At 53.0% G+C, this 13,692-nt stretch overlaps 5 protein-coding genes across 5 annotated transcripts; 3 read left to right on the forward strand and 2 right to left on the reverse strand.

Moving 5' to 3' along the window:
- Nucleotides 1–323: 323 nt before the first annotated feature.
- AYL99_05769 (hypothetical protein) lies at nt 324–2,397 on the forward strand (the record flags this gene model as incomplete). The annotated part of the gene is made up of 5 exons (XM_018837281.1): nt 324–574; nt 637–835; nt 891–1,089; nt 1,148–1,465; nt 1,517–2,397. 5 exons carry the CDS (start codon nt 324–326, stop codon nt 2,395–2,397), a joined length of 1,848 nt encoding a protein of 615 aa, XP_018694134.1.
- Nucleotides 2,398–4,882: 2,485 nt separating this feature from the next.
- Nucleotides 4,883–5,629, reverse strand: AYL99_05770 (hypothetical protein; the record flags this gene model as incomplete). The annotated part of the gene is made up of 1 exon (XM_018837282.1): nt 4,883–5,629. The coding sequence occupies one exon, from the start codon at nt 5,627–5,629 to the stop codon at nt 4,883–4,885; it is 747 nt and encodes a 248-aa protein (XP_018694135.1).
- Nucleotides 5,630–8,892: 3,263 nt separating this feature from the next.
- Nucleotides 8,893–10,287, reverse strand: AYL99_05771 (hypothetical protein; the record flags this gene model as incomplete). Its single annotated transcript, XM_018837283.1, has 1 exon — nt 8,893–10,287. The coding sequence occupies one exon, from the start codon at nt 10,285–10,287 to the stop codon at nt 8,893–8,895; it is 1,395 nt and encodes a 464-aa protein (XP_018694136.1).
- Nucleotides 10,288–10,923: 636 nt separating this feature from the next.
- Nucleotides 10,924–12,243, forward strand: AYL99_05772 (hypothetical protein; the record flags this gene model as incomplete). The annotated part of the gene is made up of 1 exon (XM_018837284.1): nt 10,924–12,243. One exon carries the CDS (start codon nt 10,924–10,926, stop codon nt 12,241–12,243), a length of 1,320 nt encoding a protein of 439 aa, XP_018694137.1.
- Nucleotides 12,244–12,624: 381 nt separating this feature from the next.
- Nucleotides 12,625–13,461, forward strand: AYL99_05773 (hypothetical protein; the record flags this gene model as incomplete). The annotated part of the gene is made up of 1 exon (XM_018837285.1): nt 12,625–13,461. One exon carries the CDS (start codon nt 12,625–12,627, stop codon nt 13,459–13,461), a length of 837 nt encoding a protein of 278 aa, XP_018694138.1.
- Between the last annotated feature and the right edge of the window lie 231 nt (nt 13,462–13,692).

Consider the following 13,692-nt stretch of genomic DNA (forward strand, 5'->3'; position numbering starts at 1 on the left):
AATCTCGCTCCCTTCATCTTGCCTGGAAACCAATCCCTTCCTGCTTCTCATACAAAATTGGTCCTCTTCAAATCTCCTGCTACTACTTCTTCATCCTCAATCCCTGGAAACGTGACTGCCAGTTCAAAGCCTTGTGGTCCTTGATTGCCATTGTCAATTTCACCCTTTGACCAGACCCTCGATATCCACTTTATTTTTCAGAGCACTTATTCTCGCTCTGAAGTATTCTTTCTCGACATTCTCTTCCTTCTTCAAGTTGTTGTTATCTTGAACGAACATCTGAGCATCTCCACCCGTAACATACTTCCCTTTCATTCAGCACCATGTCTGTCGAAGCTCCCAAGCCCGTCGAAGAGACACCAGTCGTCGAGCCTACAAAGGTTGCCGCCGAACAACCAGAGACCACGACCGAGCCCACGGAAACTGTGACGGCTCCCACCGAGGCGACTGAGACTGCACCTGCTGTCCCTGAAGAAGCCGCTGCTACAACCGAGGAGGTCAAGAAGGATGAGGCTGCCGAGATTGTCCCTGCAACGGAGGGTGTATTGGGATACAAGGAGCCAACTTTCTTCAAGTATGCTTGCCTGCCAGTGGATCAACTTGGGGGACAAACAAGACTGACTTTGCGGATTACAGGAAATTCATCTTCAGCAAGCACTACTTCTGGTTTCAAGAAGAGCCGTCCACTGCCGAGTCATTGACCAATTTCATGCGGTCCGAGAAGGCCGACACAAAACACTCCGATGCTGCATGGGCACGAGAGACCGGGAAGGGATTGCTCTTCTACTCCAAGCGTGCGGAGGACAAGGCGACGCCAACTGGTATCATCAATTTGGTAGGTTTAAACCAGTAGTAAAGCTTGCGTTGCGTTTGCTGACACCACATACTAGTCTGATGCCTCGACTGTTACCAAGGAAGGCCTCCAATTCTCCTTCAAGGCCGGTGCTCATGTCCACCGGTTTGAGGCATCCTCGACCAAAGAACGGGACAGCTGGATTGCTGCCGTTGACAAGGCTATTGAAGAGGCAAAGAGCTTGAAAGAAGAGATTACTGGAAGTGAGAGCTATAAGAAGAACGTCGAGGAATATGGTAGGTTGATTGATATACGTCACTCTCCGTGAAGGATGGCAAGCTAATGCACCTCTAGCCAAACCCACAATTGTTCCTGCTGCAGCGGCTGTCAAAGCTTCCCGCTCAAAGTCCAAAGAACCCAAGAAGTCGGTTGACGCCTCTACTGCCGCTGCCGCTGCCGCTGCTGATGCTGCTGCCACTTCTAGTGACGCGGATGAGGCTACAAAACCTGCTGCTGAGCGTTCTCAGTCGCGGAAACGTGGCAGCATCTTCGGTACGCTCCTTAGCAAGAAGGAAGAACATGCTGAGAAGAAAGAGGAGAAGCCAGAAGTTCCTGCGAAGGAGGAACCTAAGGAAACCACAGAGGCAACTGAGGCCGCCACAGCCAGTGCTGGTAAGATATTCCCCAATGAAATTTATTTCGTGATATTCTGACAGAACTCAGTGCCTGCCGCCGTTGTCGCCACTGACAAGAAAGAGGAGAAGGAAGATGCGAGTCCGACCGAGAAGAACCGCAAGCGTGGCTCCGTCTTCGGCAGCCTCTTCAGAAATCGCGTAGCAAGCCCTACCACCGAGAAGAATGAAAAGGATGCCATGGCAAGCAGTGACGTTCCTCCAGTCTCGGAGACCGCTCCCAAGATTGAGGAGCCGATTGAGAACAAGCCCATCGACGCTGCGGCTGTGACTGCCCCGGTCGACACCGTCACCACTCCTCCAGTTGAAGAGTCCGCAGAAAGCTCCGCTGCGCCCAAGACGGAGAAGAAGGGCGGTTTGATCAGCTTCATCAAGAAGACTGAAGCTAAGCTTGAAGGCAAGAAGGAGATCAAAGAAGAGACCAAAGAGGAAAAGGCTGCTGAGGCCATCGCTAAAGACCCTGTCGCTGCCGCCAGCGCCGAGCCAACCGAAACCGCTGCTCCCACCGAGACCGCCGCGGAGACCACGCCTGCTGCCACCGAAGAGCGCCCTGCCCGTGACAACAAGCGCCGCACTTCTCTCTTCTTCAACAAGAAGCAACCTGAGACCGCAGAAGGCGAAGACACTGTTGCTGAGCCCAAGCGGGAAAAGTCGCCTCTCCCAGGTGGCAAATTCATTGGCCAGCTTGTCCGTCGCGCTAGCAAAGCGATCAAGTCTGAGGGACCAAAGGAGAAGACTCCTGCTGAGCCTGCCGCAGCCCCTGCCAGCGCGACTGAAGCTCCGGTCCCCGAAACCCCGGCTGTTGCTGCAGAACCTGCCGAGACCAAGCCCGTTGAACCTGTCCCGGAGCCCGTTCAGACCATGCCCGAAGCTGTGGTTACGACAGCCCCAGAGGTCAAGGCAACCGCTTGAAGGTCCAACGAGGTCAGAGACAAGACTCCACGCACATCTCTATCACATCCATCTCGACTGTCTCGAGCGTCTAGTCCAGTTGAATTCGAGAAGTGGTGGGACGAGAAGACTTACAGCACTCCTCCGGCGGTACCTCCTCGAAGCCCTTCTCGTCTCTCTGGCCTCGCGGTTTCGAGGTAGCGTGACACGGTTGGATCTCCATCAGTCCGTTCTGTTTCCCGTATCGATCTTTTGAGATACCCCCGGCCTGTTTAGGCCCACTGACGACAAACTCGGACATCACTCCTTTTGTTATGCATTTGCTCTCTTTCAGGATACCCCACGCACTACTAGATCGAAATTGCTTTGTTTTTTTTTTTGAGTTATCGTGGATTTTGTTTTTCTTGGTTTTGTGCTTTGAGTACAGATACCCCACTTAGGCAAAGTCTTGTCCTTACGAGAAGAGATACCCCCGAAAGCGCAAAGTTGTTGGTGGAAAAGGCAAGGAAAAACAGGCTTACCGTCGCGAGGGAAAAGGGAGGCTTATCAGTTCGACCTGATCCTCGGCGATACGGGACACTGCGGGAAATCTTGTGGCGCACATCTTGTGACAATGTCCCATGTTCACGAGTTTTGAGTAAAATCGACAGGTTGGATCAAGACTGGTGGACAATTGAACAGGAATCATGATTGCAAAGCAGGAACAAGACAGACAACAGAACACCTAGCCAGTGAACCATGCAAAGCAGAACCAAGCGTTAGGATAGTAATAACTAATACATGAAATTGCAAGAAAGTGGCTGATTCTGTGTACAGTGAGCACCATTTGAACGATGTGTCAATGGGGTTGGCTCATGGGAGTAGCAGGTTGAATCCTGTCTGGCTCTGGCTATATCTGTGTTTCCCTGTATCAGATCTGTATCTGCTCATGCTCGCATATGCTCACACATACATCCACACACCTTTACAGCTCCTTATCTTCCACACGCCCCCCGAATCATGCCTATCCAAACAAAACCCCCTCCATACGCTGATTCTCGAGGGTGCGATGACGAAGACGAAGACGACGACGATGACGAGGAGGAGGAGGAGGACTTGGTGTCAACAGGATAGCATACCTCTCCTCCTCGCACCTACCTTGTTCTTCGTACACATGTCCCATACGAGGATGAGATGAGGTGGCCGGCCTCGGTTCACCTGCGAGCCTCCTCGTGTGCCCTCCTCCATCTTGCGCATCGGTGCCCCAGAACGTATGGATGGATGGATCGAGTGATCGATGGCCAGCCTATGAGGAAAACCCTCGACAAGAAAGCGCGGTTAAAAGGGAGGAAGAAGGACTCGGGTGAACCAATGTGAACCATCTAACAAACAAACAAGCATGCAAGCAAGCCATGTACTGTTTGTCACCACAGCACCACTGCGGCTTCGTAACTACAGGTGGTGACGGGACTTGGACACAAGGTCATTCATTAGAACGAATGGGTCACCACCTCACCGGGTCACCGGGGGAGAGTGCTGTGCTGTGCTACGTTATTACGCTTCTTGTGTAACACGCCCGGGTCGTCACAAAGAATTCGACCGAAGATAACCCCCCGTCTGGACGGTGATGTAGTTAGTTAGTTGCAGCAGTGATGAGGGTGTATCGAAGAGAAGAAGAATGCACAGTAAGAACTACAATATGCTAGTAGTAAAGTGACTGAGTTGCATTTCACACCCCAAGTGCTCCCCTGAATAGGAGAATGGAGGTTGCTGTACAAGGCTCCTTGAGTAGAAAGCCCTGCCTGCAGTAGTAGATCTGATCAGACTATGCAAAAGAGTGGACAAACACATCCCCGTTCAACCCACGCTGCTAAGCATGAGTTCCATCCGTGATGGTTCATGTATGGACGAACAAACACGAAAAGACACAACCATGAAACAAGCCTCGAGTCAATCCCCTTCGCAGGACGCCGCAGCACTAAGGAGAGTTCCTTTTTTTTGCAGTATCGAGAAAACAAAAGGGGAGACGGTCAGAAAGCCGTTTCGGTCGCTGTCGCCAAATAAAAACTAAGCACAAATCAGAAAGACTGCATGACAAGCCCGTCAGGACCATTCAAAGATTGATTGCTGTTACGCCCTCTTCGAAGGCCACCAGACCATCATCAGTAACAAGAAATCGTAGCGATATCGGTAAAGGTAAGGGGAAGCCTGAGCCGCCTTGTCGGGCAGAAGCTCACCAACCCCAATGATCGCTGTGCGGTCCCAATAGATCATAAACATCGAAAGGAGAAAAAGTAGACGTGGCGGTTAAGGGGAGGCAGCCCTCCTGGCTTCAGCCTGATAAAACCCCAACCCCAAGCGTCATGCTGCTGTGTCGGCAACTACCAACGTGGTAGTCACAGCTTCAATTGTCGTCCGATTGCACTTGCAAAAAGATAACCAAGGCCTTTCAAAGAGAAGGCCACTCAGGTCCACACCTGGATTCCATGATTCATCAACGATCGTCGTAAGACTCTTAGAAACTTGCTCATTGTTTCTCCTCATCAGGATCAGCCCCAAGGCGGTAGATGATGGCCCGGAGACGTTGAATCTCCGCTTCGGCCGCCTCTGCGTGTTCCTGCTTTCGCTGACGAGACTTTCGAGCGGCGGCAGTGTTTTTCTTCCTCTTGGCAGTCTCCTTGTCATCATCACTTTCGATGGTGATTTCTGGCAAGTTCTTGCGAGCCTTGGAAGCCTTGGAGACACCGTGAGTCTCGGAACGCTTGCGAGTATGATATGGTTGCGAGGGCGGTCGTCCCGGCGAGGACTTTTGGCGGACCATACCAGTCTCTTGGGCGGCAGAGGCCGTTCGAGAGTTGACAGCGCTGGTGGACTTCAGGAAAGGCTCGACAGCCGAAGGCTGACAGGCGAACTGATCCATGCTATTCTGAGGAAAAAGTGGCATCATGCTGTCAAGTTCGGCGAAGTTCAAGGTGGCATCGAGTTCCCCATCTTCCAGCGGGGATGTGTTGAGACCACTGCTGGCCATGGCGGGAGACTCCAAGAAGCTCGAGTCCGGAGTGCTCAGGTTAGGGAAAGCAGCCGATGGCGGGGCCGACATGATCATAGCGTCGTCCTTGAACAGATCGGTAGGCGAAATTGTGCCATCGTTGACCCCGGAGTTAACAGTGGTGAAGTGGTTGGTCTGGAAGTTGGGCTCGAAGTCCAAGAAGTCGTCATGGGAGGCGCTGAAATCGCCTCCCGGGAGATACATCGAGTCGAAGGCGGTAGCCATATCGCCTGAGGACACAGTTAGCGATTTCGCCCGATTTCTCGGGCTCTGATCGTAAGTACCTTGCGGAATGTTGGGAGCCGAGTAGTTTCTACGAGGAACAGTTGTTGAATCAAAAGGAGGAACGGGCGGCAGACGTTGCAAATGAACAAGCTGGCGCAGGTATTTCTCTTGAGTGGATTGGTTTTGCAATGCTAGACTGGGATAAGACCGGTGATTGGGTGACGAGTAGAGATGCCCGTGAGACGGAGACGAGATAGACTGAACTGGAGACACTCTGTTATTGATGGAGAGATGCCGAGCCTGGGCTAGTCGTGGGTTATTAGGGGCTGTACTCGATATCGCCTGCGCACGCGAGGCTTGAGGAGAGATCCTGAGAGGGGTCTCCGGAGCGGCGAAGAGCTGAAAGTCCTGATTGAAGTTGTGCTGCTGTTGGTTCTGCGACGATGCAGTGGATGAACTTGGGGTTGAGGAACGCCATGGTTGCGGATGATCCGTGGTGAAGGATGTGAAGTCCAACGCGGGAATGGTGGCGGTTGGAGGAAGAGAAGTCGTTACGCTGGGAGCGAAGACGAAGTCCTGCCGGATGTTCACAGGTACTCCAAAAGGAGACTGTGGACGAGGGGTGAGTTGAGAGTGAAGAGGAGCAGTGACGGGGATGGTGACTGGTCCTATCTTGCCTGAGCGAGATAGAAGGTGAAGCCGAAGACGATCAGAAGGACTCCATTGCCTGTGAGTCGCAGTGATACCGTTGATGCTGTTGTAAGGATGTATGGTGGATGGATGGAGGAAGAAAAAAAGAAAGAAGGTCTAGGCATCCACAAGGGGGGCAAGGCGAAGATTATAATAATTCAGATTTCTGTGGGCGAACGAGTGGTTGAGCCGTGGGCGTCCCTGTAGGTGCCTGGGCACGCCTGGGGAGGTGCCCAATCCGTGGAGGCTTTGGTCAGCCTTGACGCCACTAAATGCGAACCCGGGCCTCATCGGTCACGCTAGAGGGAGACGTAGCCAACAGAAAGCGCCTACATCCCCTCTAGTGGGCCCCCCGCAGGTGCCGCCGTGCCAGCCTAGTGAGCCCTCTCTGTGGCCCACCACGAAATGACTCATAATTCTTCGAAAGAGACTTCCATGTGGACGTTGCTTGTAATTGCGAAATTGACGATGAAGAAGGCCACATTTCCTCCCTTATACCGGGGTGGTTTGACCATCTCACGGAAGCACTATCTACGGGTATCTTGACACATCTTGAGTTTCCAGGGACGAGGATCTCGGCACTGGGATACTGTGCGACCCAGAGCACGAGCATATTCTCCCACACAAAGTGCCCTGTGGAACTGGTCCGCTGCTGACCCAGGACCCATTTTGGAAGTGCTCGCTTTGGCTAGCCACAAGGCAGACAAACCAGGATTAATTATCGTGCTTTTAGCTGCAACTCAATTTGTCCCCCTCGAACCACGCTTGGACCGGCATACCGGGCACATGAAATCACACAAATGGCTCTGTCAAACTACCTACAGTATTTCCAAGGTGAAACAACGATCCTTGGGGCATAAATGGGATGCAATGAAGCCCCAAACGGGAGCCAATGCCAGTGCTCTCACGGGTCAACCAGACGAACACAAAAGTGCATTGCATTGCCATGGACATTAAGGCCACCTTTGGCCCATGATTGGACTGGCTCCTACCCAAGCCGGTTCGCGGCAGAGACGATCCCACAGCGATTTCCACTTGTGGTTCATGCTGCCGACTGAGACCTTTGGGACGGACGACCAAAGTGCTCCGCGTTAGGCTATCCCCTGCATGGAGTAACGCGCCCTTTGGCATTGTACTCTACTGTGTAGGCGCCTGAGCTCTCTCTCCGGAGCGTGCCATGGGCCGGTCTATGCCTATTTACCATTGAGGGCTGGTCATCTGAACAAGCTGGCGCATTGAAACAATCTCCAAGCACAAACCCCAATATCTCCATTGAGCGCGCGGACTGAACTCCCTCTCCACCGCACCGCTTATGAAACCGCCGGCTTCTTGGGTTGCAGTGAATCTGCATGTGTGACTCACACGAACTGAGGCTCTGCGCCATCATGCATACGGTGGAGACGTGGCCATCGTTTGCTCTCAACTCGGGAGAAGGTTGAAAGTGCCCAATCCTTCCACTATTTTTCCTGAACACCGAAATGCCATAATTTCCTTTGTGCGCCCGGAGACCCATGGCAAAGAGGGGGGTGTTTCCAGACGAGGCTGATTCTGCAGTGAGGCTGGTACTTGCCGTGGCTTGCCGTGGCTCAATCCGGGGCTATTTTGTAAAGACGGCCCTCGTTGGCTGTCGGGGTCGTAATAGATCTTTCAGTCTGACATCTCGAGTATACAAACCAGGAAATCTTCCCACGAATAACCAACCAGTTGGGCACTTCTTCTCTTTGCCGCAGCAAAAAATTGCATTCATTCCCTGCCAAAAGTTCCCTCCCCATCATCCATTTCCCCTTCCCTTATCTGTGCCGTGCCCATAATCATCGTCATCGCTCATCCCGCATCCCATCCAAACTTTTCCGCTCGAAACCTTCTCCAGCCGGCGCAACCCCCAATGACAAACCTGTGGACAAAAAGCATCCTAGGTTGCTCATCCTCATCCTCATGCTGCCCTGGCATCCCCACGCGAGATTTAATTCCTCCTATCACACAGACACACCTACCTTACCGAGAGTAGTTGTACTAATATGATACCCCATTATTATTTTCCAAGTTCCGAACCGAAGATGATTCTTGTTTTTTTTTTTTTGGTTTTTTAAGTGCTGACAATCCGGACAATACGGTCCCCGTTCACCGTAGGTACGCAGCATCTGCAACATGAACATGCATTTCTGCGTGAATACCTAGGTCCTCTACTAGTTGATAATCAGTAATCAGTGATATCCATGTACGTATCAGATCGCCGAACTTCGTTTGGAGTTCCGTTTGTGCCCCAGATCAGAGCACGTCAGAGCCGGCGTGGAAAAATATCTCACTTCTAACCCTTCACGTCAAGTGCCCCCCAGTGCTTCCCCTTAAATGGCAGTTCTCGTATTCGGGTTTGTCGGAAAATAGTATGTAGGGTCTACTGTAGTAGTGGAAAGAACCTCGCAGCGGAAAGGATTGTCAGACCCCGTCCAAGCACGCACGGTCCGATATCAATTCGTGATCACACGATCTCATTCAATTTGGGGGGAAGGGATCGCTAGTCCTATGTATGTATGTACTTGGGCATCCAGGAGCCGCCTGGAAAATCAATCACTTCATGATACTGAAGCTGCCGAGACCGCGGTGGTTGTAAGCGCCTCCAGGCCTTTGAGCAATTCCCACGGGTTTTGATCATCGTTGACCTTCTCATCAGTGAACATGGCCAAAACTTGGCCAACTTCAGCTCGTAACACGGCGTCCAATAGCTCCTCCGACCGCAGCCACTCCAGCCTCCTGTTCTCATCGGCCCCCTTTTCGTCTCCCATGCCCCGTCGGACCGGGTTTCCCTTGGCGTCTTCCGTTGTCGCCCGTAGATCTTCCAATTCCTGCTGTAGGTCGCGACCTTCTTGTTCAGCCCAGTGTATTTGTCGACGCAAGAGCCGGAACCATTGTGAGGGAGGAAGACCGCGTTCGTATTCGTCCATGTCATCCCAAATATCGGTCGGGTAGTAGTCTGGAGCAAGGGGCAGAGACAACGGAACACTATCCACGTCGACTGCGTCCACAAGCTCTTCTGATCCATCATCGTCCGCCATTGCAACATCATCGGGATTGATTCCCATCAAAGAGACTGTGTGCCTCGTTGGGAGAGAGGGCAATTCTCCGACCAGAGTAGCCTTTTTGTCGCCATTCGTCTTACCCCCCATCGTCAGCTTCAGCCTTTTGATCGGAATCCCAGAAGATCCCCCGTTCGAAATGCCGCCAGTGTGTCCCCTAGGCACCGGATCACTCGGGCGTAAAGCCTCGGTCTCGTGGACCGTACGCATATGCTTTGCAAGGGCATCAGACCGGGTGAAGCTACGGTCACACTCAGGCAGAGCACACATGAAAGGCTTTTCCTTCGTGTGGCTTCTCATGTGAGCTTTCAATGCGTAGGCACTCGTGTGCGGCTGGCCCTTGCGAGCGCAACCTTCCCATTCGCAGTAGTACTTCTTCTGCCGTGGCACGATGTGGACGTCGCTGATGTGAGCAACCAGGTTGTCCATGTTGCCTTGCTCTTGATCGGTACAACCATCCCAGAGACACCTCGTGACTTGGACGTAGTCTGCCATTTCGGGATTTTCAGGGTTGGCTTGCGCTGCTGCATACGCCGTCGACAAGGGATGGGTAGGACCCAGGTGGGCAAATGAAGGCGACGTAGGCACCGAGCCTGAAGAATCGCTTGATATTGACCCCGTTGGCGAGCGCGGAGGGATGATGGTCGAAGCTGACTGAGGGGTGGCATGATCGTAGCTTGAAGCCCCCGTCTTTCGACGTTTGGCGGGAGGCATGTCCAGGGCTGTCGCCGTAGCACTCATAGCGGATGCGGTCTCGTCGTCTGAGGCAGAGATAGTAGAGTCCCGTGAATGAGAACGCGATCTGCGGTGGAATTTGACGTCTTCGGGAAATTCATCTGAGTCGATATCTGACAAGGGCGACCCAGAGGCCGGGGTTTCTGGCTCCTGCTCCATGACTATAAACGAGGGTGAAGTGAGGTGACTGACTCTAACCAGCAGACTCGAACAAAGTGAAGTAGAAGTCAGACAATGATTGAGCACATATCACTACTCTACTGCAAAACCAAACCGTGTCCAAACTGGCCCAGAACGAAGCCGGGGAGTTGGAATTGCGCGACAGCGCCAAACTCGGCAGACTTTCTTTTCCGGGCAGCTTGACATCAACGCGACCAACGCGATCAAGATACTGTATCCTCCATATGTGCCTCCTTTTTCTGTCCACCAGCTATTCTCAGCTTTCCTGACTGCTGCCATGGCATCCAGCGAGACTCCTCTTGACCCTCGACATCTGAGTGAGTTTCATGGCACATCCGACAAAAAATGCACACGTAATGATCCCAAAATTGCTGAAGCAGCTGTAGGGCTCCATCTTGCTCTAAGCGAACGGGTCGTCGGAGACTTGACATATGCATTAGTTTCACGGAGCCTAAGATCTGCCCATAACGAGAGAAGGAGTGCTTTATCTCCAGATCACGGCAACCATGTTGTATCCTGCCCCTAACTTACTCATATAACAGAAACTGGACGTGTCCAGTATCATCATTCGTTCCCGAGCGACATCCTATCAATTGCTTGTTACACGGGAGGAAAATGGCTTCATTTCAGATCATCATCATCGGAACCGGAATTGCTGGTCTGGCAACCGCTATCAGTCTTTCTCAGAAGACAAAGCACCAGATCCTCATTCTCGAAAGCAGTCCAATCCTAACCGAAGCCGGTGCTGGTATTCAGTGCTCTGCCGCTGCATCTCGTATCCTCAGCAGCTGGGGACTGGGAGAGCAATTTGAGGCCGTGGCAACATGTCCGGACTTCACAGAGATCAGACGATATGACAACAACGAGCTTATCGGTATCATCCCAACCAATGTCAAGAACTATTCTGCGCGGTTGAGGGGATCTCCTCACTGGCTGGTCCATCGAGTCGACTACCAGAAGATACTTGCGGAAGCCGCTACAGCCAGCGGCGTCAAGATCGAGTTTGGGCAAAAAGTCGTTTCGGTCGATGTCGAAGAGGTTCAGGTGACCTTGGAGGCTGGGAGGTCGTTGCGCGCAGATTTGATTATCGGGGCCGATGGTATTCACTCACGAACTCGGCGTTCAATTCCTGGCTTGGAGGACGTTCTCCCTCGAAGAACGGAGAATTACTGCTATCGAGCCTTGGTGCCCCGCGAGGAGATGCTCAAAACCCCAGTGACTGCTGCCCTAGTAGACAATCAAAGTCAACAAGCCTGGCCAGGTCAGTTCAAGCACATTATCTCTTACCCGATCGCCAAGGGCAAGTTTTACAACTTGGTGATGACGATTCCCGACCTTGGTGACGCTCCGCTGGGCAAGTACAATGAACCAGGCGATGTCTCAGAGATGCGTCAGCTGTTCAAAGACTTCCATGACACTGTTCAGGCCGTGCTGGATGCCGTGGAAAGCTGCGCCAAGTGGGTACTTGCTGAACTTCCCCCGTTATCTGCGTGGTCGAGTCCAAATGGACGTGTTATTCTTGTGGGAGATGCTTGTCACGCTATGGCGCCACACGCTGCCTCGGGTGCCGCTACATCGCTCGAGGACGCCGAAGTTCTCGGCCTTTGCGTGGCTGCTTGCACAGGGATAGCTGATCTTCCAAGAGCGGCAAAAGACTACGAGCACCTCCGCAAAGCCCGGTGCGAGCGAATACAGGAGATCTCGCGTGATAACGCGACCACCTTTGCACTGCCAGATGGGCCGATGCAACAAGCAAGAGACCGGATATGGAGGGCCCAGAAAGCGATGCTGGAGAAACAGTTGCAGGAAGACAGTCCTCTGGTCATCCCGGCCGAGGACATGACTCAACCATTTCCACATCCGGCTCTGATCCAGTGGCTTGTTGGACATGATATCATTGGCGAAGCAGAGAGACACCTTGCGAGTCGAGAGTAATGGACATCCAGGTGTGCTGGCGCGGCCTGACCAATATACATATTTTATAGACACCGGCGTTGTCTCCGCTGAACTGCCTATTCAGGCAGGTGCCACGGTTTTTACCAGCGCCCTTTGATAACTTCTCTTCTACTACTTTCCCAGTCCTTCTTCACCCTACGCCCTGTACAGCATTCCAAAACACACAATAGACGTCGGCTTTTGCGTTACGGACAAGGAGTCAGAGTCATAGAAAGGGAAAGTTCATCAACAGCCCACGCCTATAAAAGCCAGCAAAGGCGCATACATACTCGAGAAAGGGCAAACATCTCAATATAATTGATACTGAATACAGACATCCGTTATCAAATACAGGCCGAGATTTCCCCCAGTATATCGAAGATGTCGACATCTCTACCCCGGACGGTCCTTGCCTATCAGCGCAATGCGAAACTCTACACGCTCTCCACGCTTGTCACATCCATCACACCGTTCCAACAACTCGCCGAAGCCAGCCGGCAGCTGTTCAAGACTGCACCAGATGAGGACTCCCTCGTGGTGACCACGGCCGAAACCATCTTCCACCCCCAAGGCGGCGGTCAGCCATCCGACACGGGCTCCATCACATCGTCCACCAACGGCGCAAGATTCGACGTGTCCACCGTGCGCATGGACGTCGTCAATGACGGCGTGGTCCTGCACCTAGGGCGTTTCGCCGACCCGGCTCAAACCTTCACAGCTGGCAGTCTCGTCGCGCAGGCTATCGACGTGGAGAAACGACTCCTCTACTCGCGGCTGCACACGGCGGGCCACGTTCTTGGCGCAGCGGTGCGACACCTGCTGGAGCACGAGGTGGCCAACTTCGACGAGCTCAAGGCGTCGCATTTCCCGGACTCGGCGGCGTGCGAGTTCCAGGGCCTGATCGAGGGCAAGTGGAAGGACCCCATCCAGCGCCGTGTCGACGAGTACGTCGCCCGCGCCATGCCCGTGGAGATCGAGTTCTGGGACCGCGACGACTTTGCGCGCGAGGGCCTCGAGCGCCTGATCCCCCGCGAGGACGAGGGCGGCGTCAAGAAGCTGGCCCCCGGCGAGAAGTACCGCGTCGTCCGCATCGTCGGCGCCGAGGTCTACCCCTGCGGCGGCACCCATGTCGACACGACGGATCTCTGTGGCAAGGTCGGCGTGCGAAAGATCAGCAGGAACAAAGGGAATAGTCGGGTGAGTTACAATGTACAGTAGGTTGAAAGGGTTGGAAAGCTTTCTTGGTTCTAGATTGACCAGCTATTAGAGGAGCGGAGGCTTTTGTGGTCATATACATACGGCACAGGAGAACATATTTCCCATAGAAAAGTCTTCTATAGAATTTTAATGCCTAGGCGATCATCTTTTGTCCTGGAGAGAAATCTCACGGCATTAACTTAAAACCCGGTGTGTATAACAAGACAAACTTGGGACACCCAGAACCTCTAT

This window comes from Fonsecaea erecta (assembly GCF_001651985.1).
Source record: "Fonsecaea erecta strain CBS 125763 chromosome Unknown Scaff4, whole genome shotgun sequence".
Taxonomy (NCBI): domain Eukaryota; kingdom Fungi; phylum Ascomycota; class Eurotiomycetes; order Chaetothyriales; family Herpotrichiellaceae; genus Fonsecaea; species Fonsecaea erecta.